This window comes from Falco peregrinus, chromosome 3 (genome assembly GCF_023634155.1).
Source record: "Falco peregrinus isolate bFalPer1 chromosome 3, bFalPer1.pri, whole genome shotgun sequence".
Classification (NCBI taxonomy): domain Eukaryota; kingdom Metazoa; phylum Chordata; class Aves; order Falconiformes; family Falconidae; genus Falco; species Falco peregrinus.
The window spans coordinates 6,949,752-6,975,392 of record NC_073723.1 but is presented as its reverse complement, the minus strand read 5'-3'; the positions used below and the strand labels follow the sequence as shown (position 1 = coordinate 6,975,392).

The 25,641-nt window shown below is 36.1% G+C and overlaps 1 protein-coding gene across 1 annotated transcript in view; it reads right to left on the bottom strand.

The window, feature by feature from the left end:
- CDH9 (cadherin 9) overlaps positions 1-25,641 on the bottom strand; it is a 67,099-nt gene that overhangs the window by 3,095 nt on the left and 38,363 nt on the right. The window contains exons 3-10 of the mRNA XM_055800866.1: positions 18,513-18,632; positions 16,037-16,204; positions 14,092-14,279; positions 12,520-12,773; positions 11,050-11,186; positions 9,705-9,826; positions 375-492; positions 26-277 (exon numbers count right to left, since the gene is read on the bottom strand). Of these exons, the coding sequence (XP_055656841.1) occupies positions 26-277; positions 375-492; positions 9,705-9,826; positions 11,050-11,186; positions 12,520-12,773; positions 14,092-14,279; positions 16,037-16,204; positions 18,513-18,632 (1,359 nt within the window). The remainder of the gene's footprint in view (positions 1-25; positions 278-374; positions 493-9,704; positions 9,827-11,049; positions 11,187-12,519; positions 12,774-14,091; positions 14,280-16,036; positions 16,205-18,512; positions 18,633-25,641) is intronic.

Here is a 25,641-nt window from a genome sequence, read left to right as displayed (position 1 = left end):
TAAACAGCTCGTTACATGTACTTGCCTAACAGGATAATGATGCAGAGGAGAATGGCAACCAGTGCCCCCGTGCTGAGGCCAGCCGGGAGGAGCAAGGCCTCAGCGCTGCAGGACTGCATGTTCCCCCGGCTGTCGCAGGCGCACACCCGGATGGTCAGCGTGCCCGTGCTGCTCTGGATCGGGTAGTCGTTGTCAAATATTATGACTGGCAGGAGATAGGTACTCATCTTATTACGGCTGTATCCATTTCTTCTAGTCATAATTCCTGCTGTGTTATCTAGAACAAAAAAGGAGAATAAATAGATGTTGCTGGATGAAGTTTTAAGTGGTATTGGAGGGGGGGTGATGGGGTGGTGGTACTGGTCAGCAGTTACCTTTGTTGTCTACAATGGAGAAGTTTGGATGAACAGCAAATTCTGGCACCAACTCAAAGAAAAATTTGTGTCCTCGGGGAGGCTCATCTTTGTCAACTGCACTCACAGTCTGTATGAGCTATAAAGAAACAGTATATCATGATATTTTAGAAATCTTGTGTCTGAAATAAGGTCTCTGCTTTTCATGTGCAGTAAAAAAATCCAATGAATCTCTAAAGACACAAATTGATGTCCTAAGCCACACATAAACACAGGAGAGGTTACAGTAAGCAAATTGTTGTTTTATTGTTTAAATACATAACAAAGGATGAAAAAAGGGCCAGTCCTCACTGCAGGACAGCCATGTGCTTTGATTTGTACTCAGTATCTTGCAGTGATACAGAAACAGTTGACTGTCTGAATAAGCTATAAACCTCCTTTGGCCTCATGTAGCAATAAGAGAGTAGTGCGTAAACCAGTTGCTAAGTGGGTCTAATTCCCAGTCCATCTCATCTGCTTCTGGCGATAAATTTGGAGTACTGCACTGGCAGGATGCTCAGTTCTCCTGAGATAATAAAAAGAGATGCTTTACTCCCTCCTAAATTGAATCTTCTGGCTATGGAACTTTATAGCTGCTTTAACAAGGCCACTCAGGCCCAGCTGGGAAGAAGCCACGATAGTGCCAGCACAGGGTCAGAGCAGAGTGGACTAAAACAGAGAGGCCTCTGGATTGCACAGGCTGTCCTGTTGCATCAAAACATGCAGATGTGTATACTTACATATATAGAGACACATATATATGCTAGCATTTGACTCTTTTGCTATCTATCTGCTACTAGACTGACAGATAGAGGCTGAGGAAAACAACTGCAGAACTGAGGAAGGAAAAGATAGCTGGGAATAGCTGTGGTTTGTGAAATGACTTGCAACAGTTAACACCATGCCAGCTTGCATGAGTCACAGTAACTCCAGGAGCAGTTTGAGTGAACTGCTCTGTCTGTTGCACTTCCAAGCAGGTATTGCACCAAGAGACCCATACTCCACCTTGGCTTGCAAGGACATGTTTGAGTTCAATCACAAGATGACAAAACTTCGTGGCATGAGAATGGGAGTAAGATTCAACTAAGGATGCTGCAACTCAGTACAAGCAAGTTCCTATGGCCCCTAAACTTAAAAGGCAGAAAGAGCTCAGCAGTCAGACTTGTTTCTTTGAAAGTCATGAGGGAGCCAATGCCTGTCTTGAGGTTTTCAAGTGTTTCCAGTGTGGAGGGTTTCTTGAAATCCCACAGACATCAAAGCCCCTTGTTATCAAAGACTTACTTCACAGCTTGTTTTTCTGATATTTCCAGGGAAAGTACAGCATGACTTCTTCAAGAAATACAGTAATTGACAAGTAACAATGACATGATTTTTAAGTTTTGCAGCAAGCAAGTGAGGAATGCCTTTTCCTTATGTTCTTTCTTTGAACATCAGCTTGATGCTACTCGAGGCTACTGTTAAATTTTGGAGGGTATTTAGCATCTCTCAGGATGGAACACTGTATTAGATATATATAATTATAGGGCTACCAAAAATACTAAAGGGTTTTTCTTACTGTATCTTTCAGAAACCTGCTGCTGCAAGTGCTGTACTGCACAATGAGCATTTGGCCCATTTTTTTAGTTAATTTTGGGATACTTTTATTATAGCTAATAATATTGTTATAAATAACCCAGTAGAGACATCTGAGTTTGGCTCATTCACTTCCTAGCAGCTCCTTTGAAAACAACCAAAAGATTTGTTTTTATCATGTTCTTTTTATTTTTGAGTCATGTTGAGGAATTTGAAAGGTTATTTGTGAATATCAGCCTGTACATGAGGATGTGACTATAATGAAGGTAGGATTTCTAAGTGTGATTAGAATAATAACTTCATATTAAAGGTCTCCTCACTTTTAAAGTATTAGATTTTTTTTTTTTTTTTAAAGTTGTAGCTGTTTCCCAGGATTAGCCAAATCTCTGTTTATGGCAAAGCAACCTGTTCAGTATGTTGCTGAGTGTCTGATTATGTTGACATTTTTCCAGTGTTCCGTTGCTTTTCTCATGCTGTAATTTGCCTTGGAGAGTGGCAATACAGAAAGCAAGACCAGGATAGTGCTTGATTTTAGTTTTGTGCTGTTTAATGCAAAAATGTAATATTGCTACCAAAAAAATTTCCTTCTGATACGACTAAAATACCAAATTGAAATGAGAAAATTTTTGTCTTATATTTTCACAAGTTTGAAAAGACAGAAAAAGTGCAAAAGTACCAGAGAGAATAGAGAATTAGAATATGTGATAGTATTTATGCAATTACTTGCTGAAAAACTTCTGGAGAAAATACCCTGATAAATAGCTACCAGAAATTGTGGTTGAGTATTTTGGGGCTTTTTCAGGTGGTAATCAGTGGGATGTTTATAGGATATGGATTTGATTCCCTTCATGTGCAAGCCACATGGAGAAGGACAATTGTATCAGGCATAAGTGAACCTAATTACATTGAAAATTTATTGTTGATGGTAAGGCTGAAGAAGGAAAAAAAAAGACAACCAAAATGTATTACCTGCTCTAACTACTGGCTACAAAATTGAAAACTGACTGCTTTTCCACCAGGTAGATAGGGGAATAAAAGAACAATAAGAGAGAATGATTGCAGGTTAATTTTTCCAAATTATGAATAGGTAAAATGAAATTACAATTATCTAATTAATGTTTGGTTGTTTTTTTTTTTTCTGTTATACAGCTTTAAATAAAAGAGAATGATGTCAAAGATAATCACTGCAGAAATGAAAAAGATGTAGCCATTTTTAATGTAGGTATCAGAGTTACAGGAAAAAAATTGTTACTTTTCCCTGTACACATTGTAATTTCATGTTGGAAATGTGTTCTTCCAGTCTGAAGCAGTTATGTACATTGAGTTATGATCACTCCACCAGAAGTTCAGAGAAAGATCTCTAATAGCGTAAGATTTATGAGGCAAAAGTTATTTCAAGAAAATTATTCAAATATATTTCAAGCGTATTAGGCTTAGAGAAGCTAAAAAGCATTCAAATTCTTTTTCTTTCTTCCATAGTTTCCCATGAAAATGAGCACGATTTATAAAATACAGCATTATTGTAATTATTTTGAAGGTTGTGTGTGCACTGCACTTCTGTGTATTTAAAGAAACAGTCTCATACTCTTGAGTGGATCTTCTTGGATAAATTCAGTTTTTTAGAGGTCAACTTGTCTTTGAGGGTATGGAAAATTTGAACTTAGGCATTGACATAAAGTTTTCTCTTTTACACTCAGGACAAAGTGTTTGTAGCAGTTTGACAATGTAAGATGAGTGAGTTGTAAAGGAGGAATTATTCACACTGGAAAAAAATTATTGAAAATTCTATTTCATGATGAAGGCCAGAGATTCTTTTAAAGGGTTTAGACCTATTTCCCATTGGCATTATTTTTTCAAAAGTGAAAATGGTGTGATTATAATACTGTTTTGTGGTGGTTTTTTTCTCCTAGATACTGTGTTTTTAAGGCCATGACTTACACCACAGTCATAATTGTGACCATAGTTTATGTTCAAGCTATTTTATAGCTACTCATCTCTGAAAAAGTGATCGGGGATGAATAAACTGCCTAGTAACAGATCCCTTACATGTATCTGGCACATCCATAGACATAGCCCACTCTCTAGTTCTCTTTAAGCTTTTTAAAGACAGAAATTGAGTAAAAGCTGGGGGATGGACGGACGGACGGACGGACGGACGGACGGGGGACACGACACACATGGACACGGGGGAAAGATTCTGAGATATCAAGGGTCCCTGCGCACTTCAGAGCTTGCCCTTACTGTTCCCGAGGCTGCATTTGTGGACATGGAGAGCTGCACAAGGGGGGGACTTGGGTTTGGGCTCAGTCTTGGGACTGTCTCCAAAAGGAATATAGGAACCATTAAAGTAAAAGTTAAGCTAGCAGTGCATCTTGAACAGTATAGAGGTCAGCACCAGCTAGCCACTTTTTAGACTGGCTTTTCAGTCTGTGCTGGCTTGGCATGTCAGGAGAATAAACACCCATAGCACATTGGCTCCACAGAACACACTTTAAAAATGCAGCAACGTGCTTCAGACAGATTCTTGAAAGGCTCATTTTAAGAAAGCTGAACAAGATGAGGTCTATAAATGGACAGATGCAATATATTTTCAGGTTACAAATTTTTACTAATAAAACAGAATTTGAGACAAAGAGTGTAATGTAATCTGCTGCTTCTTCTTTCAAAACAGCAGCATATTGGTGATTGCTATTGTATTTTTAAACCTTTTTTTCAAAATTCCTTCTTTTAAAATTCACTTTAAATAAGACAGTGAAAAAAATGTCACTTTCAAAGGAATTTAAAAATGGTCTGCTGTTGTAGACGGTGCCATTCTGAAGTTTTAAAAGAATGTAAATATCATATAGCATGAAAATTGTACTTTCAGGCTCAGAGATGTAAGACCACTAGAGACAGACATTGTTAAGCTAGAGATACACTAACAGCTGCTGAATTTTGCTGTTTCTTGTATGTGATTATAGATATGCAGAAGAGTAGGCCTTCAATCCGCTTGAATCATTTGGGCTTTTGTTCTTTTTTACTATGCTCTTAGTTAAACCTGTACAACAGAGTAAACCTCTGCACAACAGAAAAATTTCTCAAATGTCCGCTTTATCTACTTCCAGCTGTTTCTGAGATAAAACTTAAAAAGTATCACTAGGCACTTGAGAAAGGAATGTTTGGGACATTTTGCTGTTTGATTTTGTCTGACACTTTTTTCGGAAGTGGTATAGGAGAGGTCAGAACAAATCCTGGATCTTGGAGCACTGACTTTGTAATTCTTGAAATTTATTACACTTGCTTTGTGCTGAATATATTTGTCAAGGAATCTGGAAAGATATCACCACTTTGCAATATACTATGAAAAACATGTAAGGGGGATGTTGCTTTTGACAATCATCAGAGTGTTGTAGTGTGCAAATGCTATGGGGGAATGGTGGAAGAGCAACTGTGTTTCTCCTGTCCTCTCTTGACCTTTTTCCTTGATACAGTTCTTGAATGTATTAATAACACAGCACAGTGGATTGAATAAAGATTTTGTAGATTTTGAAGTCACTGCATTTCTCTAGGAGTGAAATAATAATATAGTTCAAGTGTCCTCACATAGAAGTGTTTCAAAATCAATGCAGCTGTCAGTGGATGCTCTTCTTGTCATTTTGCAGCTTGAGTGATCAGACATGTACAGGCACAGTTTTAGTCTATACACCTGTATGGTGCTAGCTGCAGAAAGCTGCCTCCATCACATGTGTGCAAACTTGAATCGACTTTTGATGCTTCACGTCTTCAAAAATGTTCTAAAATGCCTGCCACTTAACAAAGCTTCATGTTTGGTAATGCGAAACAGTTTGGTTTTCAAGTCTTGGCTCTGTTCCACAAATCTGTTGGCAGTTTTAAAGCAGGACTGAATGCTTATCAGAAGTTGGAAAATTCTTTCTTGAACTCCAATTCTTACTTCAAAAGAGAGACAGACTGTCAGCATGGGTCTCTCGCTAAATCACACCAATAGCTGTCTAGCCAGAGAAAGCAGCTACAATATATAAACAACTCATGACTGATAATTAGCAATGGCCACATGAAAAATCTGATCTCTGCTCCATCTGAAAAAGGGAGATGGGGTGTGGAGACTAATGAAAAGAAAAATCTGCCAGCTTTCTGAAGGAGGAAACAAACTCTCTCTGTTCTGATGTCTGAGAGCCCCTGAATGGCAGGAAAGAATATAGCATCAGTGCAAAAGAAGCAACCCAGGCTATTTTATTAAATATTATTACTGATGTGTGCTGAAAGTAGCTAAATTGTTACTAGCAAATTGTTCAGTTAAATCAGACTCTTTTCAAGTAAATCTTCCTGGTTTCCATGGAGAGGACTCATCCTCTAATCCAGCTAAAAAGACCCAATTAATTCCTGTGACAAGGGCATGAGAGAACTTGTACCAGAGCCTTCCCCACAACAGTCCCTGGGGCTCTAACATGCCAGCAAAGGATTAGGGATTTGTAAATTGTGCAAGAGGAAGGCTGCCTCATATTTTTCTTTAGCCTGTGTATTAGTCAGTGGAACGGGACTCGCATGGTGACAAATCTATTCCAGCCTAATGAACATAGTTATTTATGTACCTCTAGTGATGCTTCTCCTCAGTCTTACCATTGTTGTTTGGAGACAAAAGAGTGGCAGGGGAGGAGGAGAGACTCTAGGATTTTCATTTTTCTGACCCTCCAAAGGCTATCTGAAAAACCCAATGAATGCAGCCTCTAAAATCTGCTGATGTGAGAATGAGTAATGTCACTTGGTGACAGAGAGCAATATTTGATCATTTCGACTGCTTACTGAGGCACCTGAGATTTAGAGAGCAGTGTGATTAATAGCTGGGCCCGATTAAAAAAAATATTAAAAATTAACTAAATGTATTTATCTTCTCAGTCTGGCTCTCCTGCTATGGGTACCAGATGTAGAAGCACTGCTGTGATGTGTAAAGAAGCAATAATGATTCTAATAAGACAATTACTTTAGGTGATCTCTAAAATAAGGTGGAGTAGTACCAAATGAACACAACATGATTCTATATCTTCATTGTATTGTGGGGGGACTGCTAAACACGAACCAAACAGGCTATATGGAACTTAGCAGCCTAGGCCAAAGTATTGAAGTTTATATCTCTATATTCATTGATATTTTTAGGCACCAAAATAGAAGTAATCTATCTCATGTACTGAAGGTAATATGTTTTCTGAAATGCTAAGTCAACTACACATAAATGTCCAGATACGAACTCATGCCTGTGTTGAGGAACCTAATTGTTAACAAACAGAACATGAACAAACAGTCTGGATTTCTCATTCTTCTGCAGCTACACATGATGCACACTATCTTTCCAATTAGGGAAAATAATTCCTGGAATTACATTGGTATGCTACATGTAAGGGAGATCTGAATAACAATATGCCTATCTAATAGACCTCTGTCATGTCTGCTAGAAAAGCACAGAATTTACCAGAAAGATAAATTAATTTTTATCCATTAATGGATATTTAATTAGGTATGCCAGACTAGATGGAAATAGGGCTAAGGAAAGTGACAAGCAGTATGCCTAGATTGAACTTGATTCAAATATATGACAAAACCTGTCTTGCTAGTTGATAAAATTACAAATGATTTATTTCAATGAAATCTTCCTTTGTAAACTTTGGAACTTTTCTTTGTGTTAAGCAATAAAAGTACATAACTCATTTTGCTATCAGTCATTATACTGAGATTTTAAGATTTATTTGTCTGTTTCATCTTGTGCAAAGAGAATTTTTTGCACAGACAGAATTTAGGTCATGTGCCAGCTGTTCGAAATGAATGGCTAGAATTATCTGCATGTATTCCACCTGGAAAAACAGCTTATAAATCACACACACACACACACAAAAAAATCAACAAACAACTATGAGGGTACAAGAACCAGAAGTTTAGGGATTTTTTTGCTCATTATGTAATGCTTGAACTGTATTCTCATGACAATTTATGTCTCTGGTTAAGGCACAATGTTCTGATCATAAACCCCAGTTGTGAAAGGTGCTCCTTGTTAATTTTTCTGATATTGTAATTTCTTCCACTGTTTTAATTTAATTCAGCACAGCCTTTGATATGCATATCCCTCTATTTATGTCTTTTACATCAAAATTACTTTCTTAAAAAAGACTTTCTTGCAAAAGAATTAAAATCATGGTCAAGTACCTCTTCAAAGCCAAGTGATTTCATTCAAAGTATCTTCTGTCTTTCTAACACACTTACGTAAATTCCAGTATTAGGTGCAATGAATAAAAAATAAGTAGAATAGTAGAATTGAAAGCAAGCTCCAGCAATCCACTGTATCCTCTTTTTCTCCCTTTTTGGTCTCTTTTTTTTTTTTTTTTCTTTTTTTTCTTTCCCCTCTCCCACATCTGTTAAACCACTCATAAAACACCATTTGAATTGCAACTGGTAAATTGCATGTACTGGCTCTGTCTAGAGTTTTGCAGGATCTGAAATTCTAGACTCATCTCAGGTACCATTTATGCTACTTTCAGTGCAGCCCTCGTGGCTGTGTTAAATACAGCACTGGACAGTGACCAAGGTAAAACATGAGCATGCTTCCTGACGTGTACCCATATTCCACAGCCCTGTAAAGCCTCTGACTGTTGTATTGTCACTGTGATCTAAGGACAAGCAAAATATCCTACATTCTGATCCTTCCAACATAATTTCTGTGAAGTCAGTCAGCTTTGGTTGGATGTGTCTGCATAAAACTAACGAGACACAAGGACAGACCTAAACTGAGTTTAGGACGCCATCCTGGTGTCTACGCTTGAGCAGGAGCCCAGCCAGATTTGTGCTGGTGAAAATATCTCAAGCTTTTTCTTCCACTCAAAAATGCATCAGTCTAGAGAATAGGCTTATGCATGGACTTAGGCCCATACTTGAAAGACCATCTTGAGATACCCAATCTGCTATTAAATCCAGTTCTTTGCTAAATACTGTCAGAATTAACATTCAGCAAAACATAGACCTTTCTTCACAGGATTTAAAACTGAAAGTCTGACTGGCATTATCATAAATAGATGTTGGTTCTAATGGCAGTAATACCAAAAGATTTCTGTAATATCTTGGCTCTGAATTCCGTTGGTCTGCCTTCTTTCCCAGTTCCCAGTTATTCACTTTATTTTCACTACAAACCTTGTTATTGTCTTTTTAATTTATTACAGAATTGCTGAAATAGTTTAGAATGAGATCTACATGAGCTTTGATCAAATTCTACTTAATTCCAAAATGAAGTTTAATTTAAAATGGAAACAGTTGCATTATCTGTTATTTTTGTAAAAGTCTATTTTTCACATCTCCTTTACTAAAGCATAATAGAAGATTTTCCTCCCTTTTGCACTTGAAGATGTGGCTACTTTAACTATAGCTTTGAAAAAAATCCAGAAAGAATTTGAATTATCAGACAGTATAAAGGGTTTTGTAGCATTATGATAAGTATTTCTGAAAAATACATTCTGATATTAGGAATGAAAAAACACATTAGAGTACAATTTTGTATTACACGTTATGTTATTATACTAGGGTACAATCCTGCATCTTTTATCTCCTCAGTTTTTGAATCAACTGGTAGATTCTGTAGAAGATAGGGAATAAAGAGGCTGGGTTGGTTTGCAGTTGTTCAAATTAAGATACCTTGAAGTCGTCATGAGGATATTCCAGGATAGTTTAATTACAAGTACTTCATTAAAATAAGTATTTGTTTACCTGTCCTGCTTTTGCATTTTCACAAACAAATGTTTCATAGTATTTGGCAAATTCTGGTGCATGATCATTTATGTCTAAAATCCGGATGAAGACAGGTATCTGGCTACTTTGTTTAGGGTTATCTGAAACAAGAAAATTATTTATATTACAATGCAAAGATTTACAGTCTATGTCTATGAAAAGACCTGAAATTATAAAATTTATTTTTTCAATAGACAATAGAAATGTTCATTTTTCTTGATTATACCAAAAAAATTGCATTTCATTTTTTACTGACATGCATCCCCTATGCATAAAGCATATATTTAAAACAATTTGTTCTATAATAGTATATATATCTTTAGAAATAATATAAAGTAATCTTAAATTGATTTGCATTAAAAGAGGTCACTGAGTTAGTATGGACTTGTATTCCATACATCAGTGCAGTAAATGATTCATTGAAGAAGCTGCTTCCTGAGGCTGAGCTGTCAAGAACATTGGTAAAGCAGTTAAACAGTGTCAGTCAACACAACCACCACAAAAAAAAAAAAAAAAAAAAAAAAAAATAGACCAAACACAACTCAAGGTCAAGGCCATATTTGACCAAACAATGAAAAAGCATCTATGAGGAAAATCTTTCTGAAAATGGGGATATAATTAATCTCTCCATATTACCCGACTCCCAGACTGTTAAGCACATAGACTCCTGGGGATTTTATAGGGAGAATGAAGGACGGGATAAAAGTTGTTCCTTAAAATCAGTATCTCTCTTTCCCTTCTATTAGCAGTTTGCTGGAAAAAAAGACAGGCAAAAGACATCCAGATCTAAAAGGATCCAACAGAATAGTAAAGAATCCAGGTGAAAGACTTAGGGCCAGGCTTTGCTTCAGACATGGAAGGCAAAGAATTTCCTCTAGTTTTGGCTTCAAATGAAGCTATTTCCTGATCTAAGTTAAAACGGTTCAAGTAAATCATATATACTTCCCCTGTTTACAATGGTCATTCTGACAGTGTATTATTTGTCATAGATATCTTTATTTTCCAAGGATTTTCCCAAAGACTTAGCTTAGGATAAAGCCAGTACATCACACCTGCACCAGATTATTTGCTGGGAATTCTCAGAGAACCAGTTAACTTGTATAAGATATACTGTATATAGTTTTGTTGAGATTTCAAAATTATCTTTTCATAAATGGGCAAAGACAATCCTAAAGTACCAAACTGAACTTTGAGATGTGCATTTAAAGACACTCTGCATCTTGTTAATAACTGAATAAGGGCAAAACTAATGAAACAAGATAAATCATAGAATTTCAATCTTTTCTTGGTTCTAATGTTCCGAGGTAGATGATTTCCAGCTTACTGATTTCAGTTGCTATGACAGTGATGTTGTGCCAGGGAGTTTCTTCCCGGTCAAGTGCCTTTGAGATGAATAAGGATCCATTTCCTGAATAGATGTTAAATATTCTGTCAAGGTCAGTGTGTCGATCCACAGAATATCTGTCAAGATACAGTACAACTGAGCATCACTATCTCCTGTGACAGTGTCTACAGCCACCTCTAAAACATTTCTAATTTTTACTGTGGTTAATCAAGAACATTTTCTTTACAATTAGCTTAAGCTTTCCTGTAGCTACCTGAGAAGTGCAACATGTTACAAATACTGAACAGATTTTTAAGACCAGTGGGTGGGATGAAAAGCAAACTATTTATGTGGGCAGTTTGTTAGACTGATATTTGAAATTACATTTTAGCTTATAAAGTGAATGCTGGGATAACAACTAAAAAATGAACATTCTCTAGATAATGTTTTTGCCAATTAATTGTTTCTTGAAGAACTCAGTTATTAAAGGACATGCATTTCAAATATAATTAACTATCAATTTATAGCAAGATATTTTTGAGATGTTAGAAGGACCATCAAAATCACCATAAAAATCTTTGCATTTGTTGTTGTTTAAGATGAAAATTCCTAAAATCACGTTTTATGACAGTTTTTTTTTTTTTGCTTCGTTATTTCTCAGCAAGGAAAAAATCATCTTACAGTTGTTGGGAATTTTTTTTAAGTTAGTCTAGTAGTTACCAGTTATAGCAGGTTGAGTCAAGATTTTATACACAGATTACTTTAAAATATTTTATTTTCTTCATTCCCTCATATCTCCTACCTCAAACTGTACTGATGCAGAACATAACAGGCTTGTTCAGAAATGCAGAAATCAAGTTTCATAATCAGTTGCATGGTAAATACACAAATGTCAGTGCTGTGTTTGTCACTGCAGATAATAGTAGCAGATGGCTGACAATTACAGCAATTTCACAGCACTGAACTCTTACCTCTAATAGTTATGACTTTATCACAATAATTTATTTTTTTTATTATAACGTGATCATTAAACAGTTAAGCTATAGAACATGGTGGACGATGTTATATCTAAGGGATTATGAAGGTACAGAAGGCCAACAGCTATCAACCAGCGATGAGTGTAGAAATACACCATTTTGAGTATTTTACATAAATTTGCTGCTGAAAACATGTTTCAAAAGGATAATCTTATGAACAGTTTGGTGAAAGTACTAGAACAAGATGTCATTAAATGCTGACCTCTCATTTCCTTTTACCTGGATCCTATTAGCTGTCCTTCAGGAGCATAGTCTGCTCTGTTAACTGTATTTGCCTTCACAAGCTCCCACTGATATTTATCTGCTTGACACTTTTCAGTAGCCCCTATGTGCTTAATTATGCAGGTGGCCCCCTATTACATTGCACTCTCACCACTCTTTTGCATAAGACTCAACCCACATCTAAAACATTTTATATTGTGTAATGGCTTACTTTATTGCATTCTTTGTTATATCTGGGTCTTGGGCTACAACCTGCCCAATAATGTTTCCTTCCTTGGCATCTTCATCTACTTCTATTAAATACCAGGGTCTGCTGAACACTGGAGGTTCATCTATGTCTTCCACAGAAATTTTGACCATAGCTGTGTCTTTGAATGGCCCCAGTTGGAGAAAACGAGGATCAGGATGAGTGTTGGTTGCTTCCACTCTTAAGTTATATAACTTCTTGTTTTCAAAATCCAGATGCTGGGGAGCAAATAACAATAATAATAGAGAAAATTGTGTCACTTTACAAGAAAAGTGAGTCAGTTTTTTAATGCTGAATTAGAAATACAGGCACTTTTACAGCAAAAACTTTAATATTTAATGCCTCTTGAAGAAGATGGAATATATTAGGGCTTGTTCTAAGTATAAGCAAAATAGTGAATATTATAGTCCAGCAAGGCAATTATAATCCCTTTGCCTACTACTCGTTCAGATTGCTGGAAAACCAGGAGGTTTCAATCTATAGAAGAAAGAAACAGGGAAATTGGACTCAATCCATCACTAGGAGTTGCTAAAGGTCTTATTTGTCTCATCTCATTGGTAGGAACAAGAACAACTATCCCAGCTCCTAAATGCTCTCTGTCCTATTTCCTTTTTCCTTACTCCTCCCCCAATACCATCTACCCTTTCAATTTCTGCATTAGGAGCAACCCAGGCCTGTCTCTGGCCTCCATGTTCCAAAGTGAAAAGAAAAACTATGGGGTCTGATTTCCAATGTACATGACATCTGTATTACATATATCCATACACACACATGTATACATACATTTATATGTGCAAACATATACATGCATGCACATACATAAACCTGCCTGTTTCCAAATATATGTGTATAGATCTATATTTTATATATATATGTATATCTCAATTAATTGTTACTGATGTGTTCAGTAACAATAGAACTGAAAGGAGCATTCAGAGTGCAACAGTCTGAACACTAAAAAGCTGCAAACAAATCTGTCAGAGATATAGTAATTTGAATTAAATTTCTGCCCATGTCTTTGCTCTTTGGACTTCCATTGACATAAAATATAACAACTTGAGTTTCACTAAGGTGGGACTTAAACCAAAACAGATTTTAGGTACTGGGAATACCTGACTGTTGGACAGATTAGAGAGGGACAATTTAGCCTGGGAGGTGTAAGTTCATCAGACTTCAGGTGAGCCTCCAACCCTTGTGAGCCTTACTGCAGTATTCAGCTGACAAATCCCCCTGTGAACTGAACCCATCCAGGTTTTCACAGCCCTAATCTGAAAGTACCGTGTGTGATAGTACGTATATATTGAACAGACAGCAGCCACTGAAATATTGCTTTATGTGAAGTGACATGCCAGTAAATTTCCCTTGAGACTTGAAAATAACAGATACCTGCTGAAGAAAGAGAAGAACAAAACTAATACAACAACTCCTTGGCAGCCTGACCCCTCATGAGATCTAGCCTCCCTTTCCCTGAAAAAAGAAAAATAACGATAACACCTGGAGAGCTAAGTACATATAAAAGAGGGAGAAAAAATAAACCTTTTTGACAGTTATAATCCCTTCCTGTGTGTCCTTGTCAGTGATGATATCAAACATGTCTGATCCATCCCCATTGGAGATGTTATACTCAATCTCTGCATTTTCACCCACATCAGGGTCATCGGCTTTAATTCTGCCAAGAGGAGTCCCAGGTGGCGCAGACTCAGGAGAGCTGAACTGGTAGGTGCCTGGAACAGCAAAATCAAGCATTTTTTGTTTTGAGAAGCTTTGTTCTTCTGAATAATAAACATCTTCAATTTCACCTGGATTTTTTAAGTAACCTGAAGTTTGAAACACTGTAAGAAAAATGCAGTTAGTCATCATACTAAACTTTAAAACAAGATTTGGAGTTGATTGACAAACTGTCACAAAAATTCCAAATGATTCTTCAAAGCCATTTAGTGCTGTGCTTTTAATGTGTGGTGGTTTTTTTTTTTTTTCTTCAGCTTTAAGGAACAGAGAGCCTCAACAATAAGAAACAGTTCTAACCTTGATTATTTAACAGTAGATATAGATATATTTTCTCAGTTTTCTAGAAATATTCCCAGATATATTTAGAAGTAGTAGGGGACTTTGTTTTGTTTTCTCAAGGCACAAGAGTTTTAGAAATCAGTGTGGATTTTGAAAAGAGTTTAAAATAAAATAGGCACTTTTAAAAAATTCTTTTGAAAAATACACTCAGGATTTGTAGGTGTTCTGTGTGAAAGTCATGCATTCATCTGTTATTGGTAATACATACTAAAGTGTCATGGTAAAGAACATTTGATACATGTTCATGTTAATTGCTAGTTAATTTAAATGCAGATACATTCAGATTTTCTTTAATTTACTGTGCATATACTTGTGCTCTTTCAATGGTTGGTTTCATTTAATGTTTTTATAATCAAGGTTTGCTAGAAAGAAATCTGATTATACATTTTATTCTTGCCCATGTGTTTGAAAAGTGAATGTATATATATTTTCTGACAACATTTGCCATAAAAGTCTAACTATAAAGATAAGCTGTTGCAGAAAAAGTATAAATCCAGTGTTTTTCTTCTGGTTATTCTGTCCAGTCAGAACTAGACAATGAAGATCTCTCATCACTAGGCAATACACAAATGTTTCTAAATCAATGTTTTCAGTTATTTATTACCAATAATATGAAAAAAAAATAATCTGATATAGTCAGCATTTGCATGTGACATTCCCGAATCTGATGTTATTTTTTTATCTGTTTTCTTATGTAAATTAATATTAATTTACTGAGTGAAGTTGTAGCACTGGAAAAATACCTTAAATATCTGACAGAATGCACACCTGCACCTGATAAAATGCACAATCCTTATTTGAAGGGTCCAATAAGGACCTGTATGTTAAATATTGACTTGTAACGAAGTACAGTCGAGTATCTTTCTTACAACTACCCTCTTTTCCCGTATGTACAAGCCCTTTGCTTTCTTCTAAGACACTTAAGGGGTCCTGAATGTTCCTTTTAAATACAACTAATATACCAAACATCCGAGTGCTGAATGGGTTTTCAACCCCAATTGTACAAACTACAAAAGTGTCACTGCAAATACCTTATATTTATATAAATTTATAACAAAAAGGAAGCTAAACATGTGGAACTATAAGTGCCTCCAAAAACTTCTGGATTTTGTAATTGAATTCCTCTAAAGGCTTTCAAGTCACTGCAGTTAGCCTAGGTTATTGTTACAGCTCACATTCCTGTAAGCACACTAAGAGTGGGAAGTAAGTTTATCATTCCAAGAAGTATTTTGCTCTTAAAGAAATGGAAGCAGTGATTCCCATTTGTCTTAATAATGCTGCAACATAGACGCAGCAGTGGGCTAGTATTTATACTAAATAAAAAGGGAGAAAAAAAATCCCAGATTGTGACAGTATAACAGCTGATTTTAGAGAAGTTTTTTGGAAAACAACAGAACTATGAGATGCTCCATACTCTGGGGGAAGCGAGGTGGATTGTCGTTGACATCCGTCAGAGTGATGTTCACAGTGGTGGTCCCTGATAGTCCTCCCATCTGGCCTCCCATGTCCTTTGCCTGGATGACCACTTGGTACTGTTCCCTGTTTTCTCTGCTCATGTCTGGTAAAGCAGTCTTGATTATGCCTTGGAAAAGAGAGGAAAAGAAGAAACAGAGAAGTGAAGTACCACCCACTTTAATCTCAGAGTTTTTACATGGATTCACATAAGGTAACTGTGCAGATGTTAATCCATAGTAATCAAAACAAGAAATACGGCAATAAGCCTTTCAATCTAAGGCTGATTTAATGTGATTTTAAGAAAAATAAAGGAGAAATAAATGTAACAGGGATATTATTCATTGTTTGTGATGTGCTAAATGAATCTAATCATTCTTTCAATGACAAAAATATAAATTTGTTGAATTAATGATACTTTTCAGCTACTGTCCCCAGCTATTATTTTAATGCATTTTTAACCTCCAAACCTGGTGAGGTTTTGATGTTATAGCACAAGACTGAACTCTAACATGCCTTGGATTCATTCTTTGGACTGTAATAGAGCATAGATTTTAATGTCCAGTGATGGCCGCTGTAAGATAGCTAGGGTTATAAGTAATAAAAAAAAAATTAGACAAGACTATAAAATCTTTTCTGGGTGTCCAGTCTCACTAATTTCATAAATGTAATTTAAATGTCTCAGAGTGTTCTGCAGACACAAAAGTAGGGAGCTCAGGAGACAAAACCAAAAATCCCATAGCCTGAACACAGAAGTCACCTCAATTCTCTTGGGGTCCAGAGCCCAAAAGACCATTTCATTGAAGTGGACACACACAAGTTTTCTTTCAGAAAATCAAGCAGAGCTTTTTTTATTTTTTATTTTTTATTTTTTATTTTTTTTTTTTTGTATTTTGAAGGTGGTGGCTTTGCAAGGCTGAAGTGATGAGGGTTTTCTCTTGTGAAGTGGGAGAATTTAAATACAGCATCCTTCTTGCCTGGGGTATTTACACCTTTGCCTTTCCTTTCTCAGAAGGTGGCTCTCATTACAAGCTTATCTTGATATGGAAACTGGTTTATTCTGCAAAAAGCAGCTACATTGGAAGACTCCTATTCATAGAAAGAGAGTGAAACAAAGGAAAAAAAGAAACACCTTTGTAGTCTAGTGGTTATGGCATTTATGTCTGATCCAGGATTACCAGGTTCTGATTACTTTACCTAGGCTTGTTAATATATGTAACATTAAAAAGCAAATTGGATAAAAATGAAAGATAATCCTAGAAACAAAGATGAGAGCCCAGGTCTCCCCAAAACCGTTTGCCTGCCTGATCTCCTGCTGCTATCAGTTAATGACCATGTGGTACTGAGCCTGTTTCCCTGCTTATGCCTAGTACATATGTTTTGAGTAGGAGACTGGAGAAAAGAGAAAAAGAAGAGAGACAGGGAAAAGGTGGAAAAAACCCAAACACTTTAATCCTAGGCAAAATTATTATGCTTCCCTTTAAAACTATAGCCATGTGACATACAATCTTTTTTATACAATGCCCTTGCTGTATTTAAAAAAGAATTTGTTTCAAAAGGAAATTAGGCATCATCTGATTGTGCTTAATGGATTATTAACTTCAGGGATTCTGGGCACAATTGCACTTAAACTCTGGATTCTCAAACTAGAAAAATGTAGATAATGTGCAGGAACAAGATAATGCAATTCCTGCTAAATCTTATGTGCATTAGGATTAAATATCTGGAGGAGAGGAGAGTGGTGTTCTTTGTTTCTTTTGTGAATCCTGATTTTGGATTATAGATATCCAAAGTTCAAACAAGTTTTTCTTCTTTGTGTCTGTCTCTTATGTAATTTCTGGTGTAACAGTGAAAAGGGTGTCCATTCATACTTTACAACTTAGAATCATTAATGCTTCTTGCTTCAATTCTAATAGCTGTTGGAATCAGAGTACAGTTGTTAAAAACTTCAACTTAAAGAGTTAAAAATTGTCAAAAATCAAGAATCAATCACAAACTTTTAGAAATATTTAATTTACCTTTGGGGATATTTTTTTTTTTTTAAACCTTATATTCTGACACTTTCCAGCTCCTTTTTTCTTTTCTTAAAGACAAACAGATGAAATTCCCAGAAACTGGTGTAAAATAAATTTTAATATTTTCATGATTCTTTGGACCCTTTACAGTAAGCTACATCCTTGCTGGACTGTTGACCTTTACAGTTAACACTCATCTTCTGGTACCAAGTAAAGAAGTTCTTCTGAAATAATTTTATTTTAACAGAAAAAGGCATACTTTCACTGTGATTCCAGTTGCCATTTAGAAAAAGTGTATCAGCTTCATGACAAGTCATATGATACCATAAGCTTGTTCCAATATTTAAATGCAAGTGAAAAACCTCTCGATCCCTGCATCCTGTCTCTGTATTTGCAAAAAGTAAGACTAAATGAATTACTAACCTGTTTCTGGATCCACTGAGAAATATGGCTGTCCCTGGAGGATGCTGTACACCACTTTGGCACTGTTTCCATAGTTGGCATCATCAGCGTCTGTGGCTGTCACTTGAATAACAGATGTACCTATATGGGTACCAAGCAAGGAATCAGCAGATTTTAAGACATCTACTTCTTGTAAACCACATAGAGTTGTTTCAGTATTAAATTCAGCAAAACATCAAACAGCACCCAGTGAACAAACCCAATGTTACCCTACCCAAGCAAACAGTAAAATAAAGTCTCATCTTCCTCATGACTAAAACTAAAATTTTTATTACTTAAGATTCACGCTTCAGTTAAACATGAGTAAATGCATAGGGATTGATGCGTCTTTGAAGCCCAACGCAACATTAGGTTTTGGGTGATCAGACTTGAAGATTTTTATTTTCTTATAACATGACCTCAGTTGAAACTGTTCACTTGAAAGGTAGGTAAAAAGTGTGAAAGTACCTTTATGATTCTTAAGATTGGATTACTCAGTAAATTAACCTAAAACAAATTTCCCCATATTAATTTTCTGCTTACATGACAACCTCCAAATATCTGAAGTCAGAAAGAATAAAAAATTTTGTCTCATTGTCCTGATTTCAAATGGATTGAATTAATGTTCTTCCTAGTAGCTGGTACGGTGCTGTGTCTTAGATATAATATGAGAATAATGTTAATTTACTGATGTTTTAGTTGTCGATAAGTAGAGCTTACCCTAATTCAAGGACTATTCAGTTTCTCATGCTCTACCAGTGAAGAGGTTCACAAGAAGCTGGAAGGAAGCACAGCCAACCTGAACAAGCCAAAGGAACATTCCATACCATAGAATGTCATGCTCAGTATATAAACAGGTGGGAGTTGGCTAGGAGGAGCCAATTGCTGCTCAGGGACTGGCTGGGCATCAGTCTGTGGGTGGTGAGCAATTGCATTGTGCATGACTTGCTTTTCTTCAGTTCTATTCCCCTCTCTTTCTCTTTGTGGTCTCCATTTTCATTACAATTATTATTACTTGTATTAGTAGCAGTATTATATTTACTTTATTTTAATTATTAAACTGTTCTTATCTCAACCCACAGGTTTTAATTTTTTCTGATTCTCCTCCCCATCCCACTGGGGGGAGGGGCAGAGGGAGTGAGCTGCTGTGTGGTAATTAGTTACCAGCTGGGATCAAACCATGACACTCATCCTAACTAATTTTTAAGATGCTTTTAAAAATATTAGCTTGGTTTTGCAATAAGAAATTCTGGGGTTTTTTTCTCCCTGGATCAAAGTTATCCACCTGTTTGGCAAATAATTGCTATTAAACAACAACTACATTTTTTCAGCATTCACTTGTTTTGCATGGAAGTGGCTTACCCGTGTCCTGTAATCACAATGAGGAGAATATAGGTTATATGGGATTAAGAGCACTGTGAACCTTTAAATTTGGTGTAGTTTATGGATTAGAAGCAAGTGAAAGCTTCCATAAAGCCTTTCTTATAAGATATATAAATGGAAAAAACAGTTATTCAGAAGTTTTTGTGTCTAAGCAGTTTTCAAGATGTCAGGATACATTTTGCTAACATGATCTAGATATGACAGATGTCTGGATAAATGCAGGCAGTCCAATAGCTAGAAGTGTAAAGGCCATTAAATCCTTGCCAAGGGCAGAAGGGTGACTGAGAAGTAGCTCTTCACCCTATTTGTGGCTGGGTATTTTTTAAGTATCTCACGTTCCTTATAAGAAAAAAAGTCTAGTGAACACTGTCCACTGAAGTGTTTCCTTTTTTTCTTCACCTGCACCCTCTCTAGATTGAAGTTCACCCAGATAACTTGAAGTATCTGTCTTGACTATAAATTTAGAAGATGCTTATTTACCTGTGACTAATGCAATTGAAATGAATCATCTCTACTGTCGCTCTTCACTGTATATGAGGGATCGGGGAAAGTAGAAATCCAGACTAATCAAAACAGATTTATGAAGGCACATATTGTTTGATCCTGTTAGCTGGATCTGTTTTCTTATAGTATGTAATACTTTTTTACACATAATAGTTTTTCCTACATAATAGTAACAATTCCAACTATTTCAGGTTATCTGAACAGCATGACAAGAGGGGAGGAATACTTCCTTCTGTGCAACAAACCAGCAGAATGAAGTTGTAAAAATGTTTTATCACAATTCATCGAACTCTGAAGAGGATTTTTACCATCTGCAAACTAGATTACTTTTGATTGGTTAAACAGTGCCAAGATGAGCTGTAAAGGTAATCCTGAAGAGGTGAATATTTAAGGACAATTTTATCACTAACAGCGTCCAGCAGAACTGCTCGTTTGGACAAAAAATAGATTTTTGAGAAGTGTAAAGTTCTATGACTCTTATCTGCTTTCAAAAAAGCAAATAAGTTAAATCCCATGCCTCCTCAAGACTAACAAGGAAAAGAGACTTAATATCACTTCCCAGCCTATTTAAAAAAAAAAAAAAAAGTAAAATTTGTCAGTAGAATCATATGCTTAATACTGTGTGCCACTGTAACATCTCGAAGTTAATGCTCAAGGGAGAGGTGTGTGTGCATCCCACACTTTCCCAAAAAAACCCCAAAATATCTTCATCAGGGAAACTTTTGCTGTGCCCTCCTGACCTAGGCACTCTTTTGGTACAGACACAGATGTTGGTTGTAACAACTGAATGCACATTAACTTTCTTTTCCTATTGTACTGTTATGGTGAAAAAAAGAATGCTGATGCCTGTTTTGAGAATGACTTTTTGTATATATATTTGTGGTTTTGTTTTTTTTTCTAAAAGTCATTACAGAGCTCAGGGCAGTCTTTGGGGAAATTTCTATCTTTGTCTCATTGGAATGTATATCTTTGTTTCCTGAGGCTCAAGTGCCGTATAATTATGGTTGCTGAGGACAGCACAGAAGCTGTAACCCTACAGAAACTTTGTGGGTCATCACCAGATATTCAACTGGATCTTAGATAGAATTAGATTTCACTATAGTTTGCAAAATATCAGGGTTTTTTTATTTTTAAATTTTTGTAAAGTGGTGAAAAAATAGGGTTATAACAGCTGTTTCTTCCTAGTAAACTAATAATACAATTGTGAGAAATGATTAAGAAAAGTATGTCCTCAGAAAATTTGTTGTCGGCATGCAGTTCACACTTTTCTCTGCCAACAGTCTGCTGTGTCATAAAGGAGAATCCTCACAGACAAAAGGAAATGCTTGTGCAGCTTTTTTTATGAGGAAAGAAACTTCTCAGGTTTTGGGATCCAAAATTAAACCAGTCTGGATCTTTCTAATTAAAGATAATTATGCCCTGTCCTCACCTCCAGCTGAATGGTACCCACAGAATGTGAATGTATTTATTAATTTGTTTATTTATATTCTCGATTAACTCACAAGCAGCCTTTCCCCCACATTTGTCAGTGAAGTCTGCATTATTTAAAATACGAATCAGGCTGCTAGATTAGAAATTAGAAGTTTTCTGAGATACTTAAACAGCTGCCAACAAGAGCAGTAATGAAGAAGTGAAGTAGAGCCTGGGAAGAACTGGGGGTATTTTAGGTTTTTTGTTTGTTTCTCGCCATCCGGCTCTATTTTTAATGGGCAATAAATCAAATTGATTTTCCCAAGTTGAGTCAGTTTTGCCCCTGATGGTAATGGGAAGTGATCTACCTGTCTTTATTGCAACCCATGAGCTTTTCCATATAATTTTCTTACCCTGTTCTATTGAGGAGGAGTGAGAGAGCAACTAGATGGCCCTCTTGCAGCCAACCAAGATCAAACTGGTGTGAAAGCTGACAGAAAAAATGTGAGAATAACTACAATAGCAGTCTGAGTGATAATATCACTTTTCTGCAAAACAAAGTGAACCCAAACCTACCCAGCAAGCCTATCCCATTTCAGGATGGGAACTAAATCTCGGAGTTAAGAGGAATGTCTTATTTTCTTTTCCTCTCTTTTTTTCTTTTTCTTTTCCTTCATGCAACTTGCAGATTGTTTTGTTGCGTTTAACTCTCAAAGATTCTCTCTATGTCTTCATACAATGAGTAAGGAATAGCAGTTTGCTGAATGTGTTGAATTTGCCAAGCATCAGCGTGTTTTGGGGTTTTTTTTCTTCATTTTTTTCTCTGCTTAGACGTACATTTGAGTCTGGAAGCTAAGGCACTTTGAAAACACAGCTGTGATGGATGGGGTGCTAATTTAAGGGTAGAAAAATGAAGAAGGATAATTGTGAAGATAACCTGAGAGAAAATAAATTTAGATTAAATTTGTTTAAGTAGCGTCTTCGTGTGCATGTGTTTGTGTGTGTGTATGTATGCAGGTATGTGCATGTAAGAATGTACAGTCCACAAAAGGAAAACTGAATTAGGGAGAGCATCACTCCACATCTAGGACAGTATAACTCAGTGTTAGGACTAAGTGCCACTAACACAGATATCCAGAACTCAGGAGGTTTAAGACAAAATTGAAAAAAACATTTGAAATGAGAATGTTTTTCTGAATTATGTTTAAAGTATTTTCAAATTTTTTGTGCTTTTCAGTCTTTGAAAGAGTCTTTCTGGTATAATTAAGTCTTCTAACACCATACCAGAGTGCATTGCAAAACTGCAATAAATAACCTGCAGAAGACTGCTATAGTGCAAAAAAGGTCTTCCACTGATGATATAGGCACATATTTTGCTATCTTTTCATGTAAAGTCATACTCTTCAGCATGTAACTCTTATTCCTACTTGGCTTCTTTGGTTGACATGAGTTAAAACAGCTGCCAGTCAGAAGAATATATCTGCATCTATTTGAAAATGCTATTTTTACTGATAACTTTTTCTGTAACCTTCATTTTGAACAGTAATCTCCAGCTTGAGTGAAAAAAATGAGCAGATTATTTTGTTAACGTAGTATGTTTCAAGATTCCGCCATGAACGTTGGATCAAAAAGTGTCAGATAGGGATTTAAATATCATTCAGAGCTATGACATTTATTTTCCAAAGGGAATTCTGTAACTTCAAAATGCATGTTGAGTTTGACTCCGACATTTTTTATAAAAGTAAGATTTTAGATCAATTCAAACTTTTGATTTTAAGAAAAAATAAGATGTTTGCTTTAGGCTTTAGCCTTCTAATGTAAAGTTTTCAAAAAGTAATTTGGGAATAAAAGAATCTGAAATTGCTAAACCAGGATGTTTATTACATTATCAGACAGCTTCCTTTCTATTTTTTCTCAACTTCTGTCAAAATTGGAAATTATTGAAAAGTTCTGACTTTTACAGACAATGTGTGTGTGTGTATGTGTACCTAGTCCTGTTTAAGAGAGCGCTCCACTCCAAGCAGAAAGGCTGTTTCATTTTCAGAAATAGAAGAGCAGCTGGGGCAAGCAGAGAGGCAGGAAGGACTTTATCTCCCTAAAGGAGAAGGTCTTGTGCTTGCTTCCTGTTTTCACACACAATGACAGCTTGCTGTTCATCAAATTTATTTATGGAGGAAAGATTTTAGAAGTGGATTACTTTCACAAGCTGAAAAGATTTGGGAGAGCTCTGGAAAACTGCTGGAGGCAAAATTAAGAATTTTGTTTGGCTAAAAGCCTAAGGAAGATAAGCGAACAGACAGTTTGCTCACACAGCATGGCTCCAAGTATTATTTTCATGTGGATATACTACGGAGATGCCCCAGCTGAAGACATGAGTGAAATTTTAGGTGATCTACAAAAGTATTGACAGATATTAAACCACTTTTGTTTTTGAGAGCACTTTGTTCTCTCTGGATATGAGTCTGTGCTTAGGCAATGAGCTGGAGAAATTATGAACTAGGAGCAGTCAGATGGCACTACCCAAGCCTAAAAAGTTTAGGAACACATAGAATTCACCATCAAATATCTCATTACCATATCAGTTGGACTACAACACTTCAGACTGCTTTCTATACAAAAGGCAGGACTAAATATGGTTGAGAGATAACTCTTACGTTTTGACTGGAAGACAATTCTATGTAGAAAGCTGAACAAATAGGGAACTGCAAAGTAAACTTTGCTCTTTTGTACATGACCACAATTTAATGGAGATTTTACTGAACTGTTTTTTTCTTTGATGTGGAAAAGGCCAGAAGGTTGGTAGTATGAAATATTTGTCAGAGCAAAGGAAAAGGAAGAGTCAAAGCAGAAAAGAGCAAGTATCAAGAGGTAAATAGATAAATGATCCAGGCTAGAAGAGGAATAAAAGGCCATGACTAAAAAAAAAAATAATAAATTAATAAATAAAGCCAACTTAGAACATATAAGGAACCTGAGGAAGCAGACTTAATGGAGCAATAACATGATATTGGAAAATTAAGAAGAAACTTAAAAGGTGATTCAGCTATGTATATTCAATAGAAATGTATAAAAAAGAAAAAGGAGGAAAAAGGTGGCATAAAACTGGAGATACAATCGTTTATAAATTACACTTTATCAAATCTATGATTTTTAATAATCTGCCTTATAGGCATGAGGTGAAAACTTAATTTCACTTGAAAACATGTCTGTTATTTTTGTGTATACAGTCTCACATGGCTGTTCGAGAAGTCAGCTGATATGCTACCTCCTGTAGGTGAGTACTGTGCTTTTGTTGTGGCTACCCACTGATCTTCCATCCAGGAGTCACAAGCTTTGCACTGCTGTGATATACATAAACAGTGACTGAAACCTCTGCCAAGGTGACTGAAACTAATTTATGAGAGATGCAAGAAAACGAAGTTATGCTGCATGGCACAGCCTTACTTCTGTCAGAGATACCTTTTCCTCTCCATTTCACTGCATACCAGTAAAAACAGATGGACCTTACCATCCATTCTGGAAACACAAGATGCTGTTTTTTATGCAGCTTTACTCTGGAAACAGTCCCTTGGATTTTAAAAATATAATGGGGAAATAATTTTTGTCACTTCTTGTCAGTGTTGCGTTTTGGTGTTTTGTTTAGTGCTTCCTATTCTATGATAAAATGAAGTAAAATTTTAGATTGTGTTACCAGAACTTGCATTAAAGAACTATGTGCTAATGATTGTCTCACCACATAAAAAAATGCAATGTGACTTAACTACTCTGTCTTTAATCTGCCTGAAATACTGCATGAGGTAGAGGCTTTTGCCAG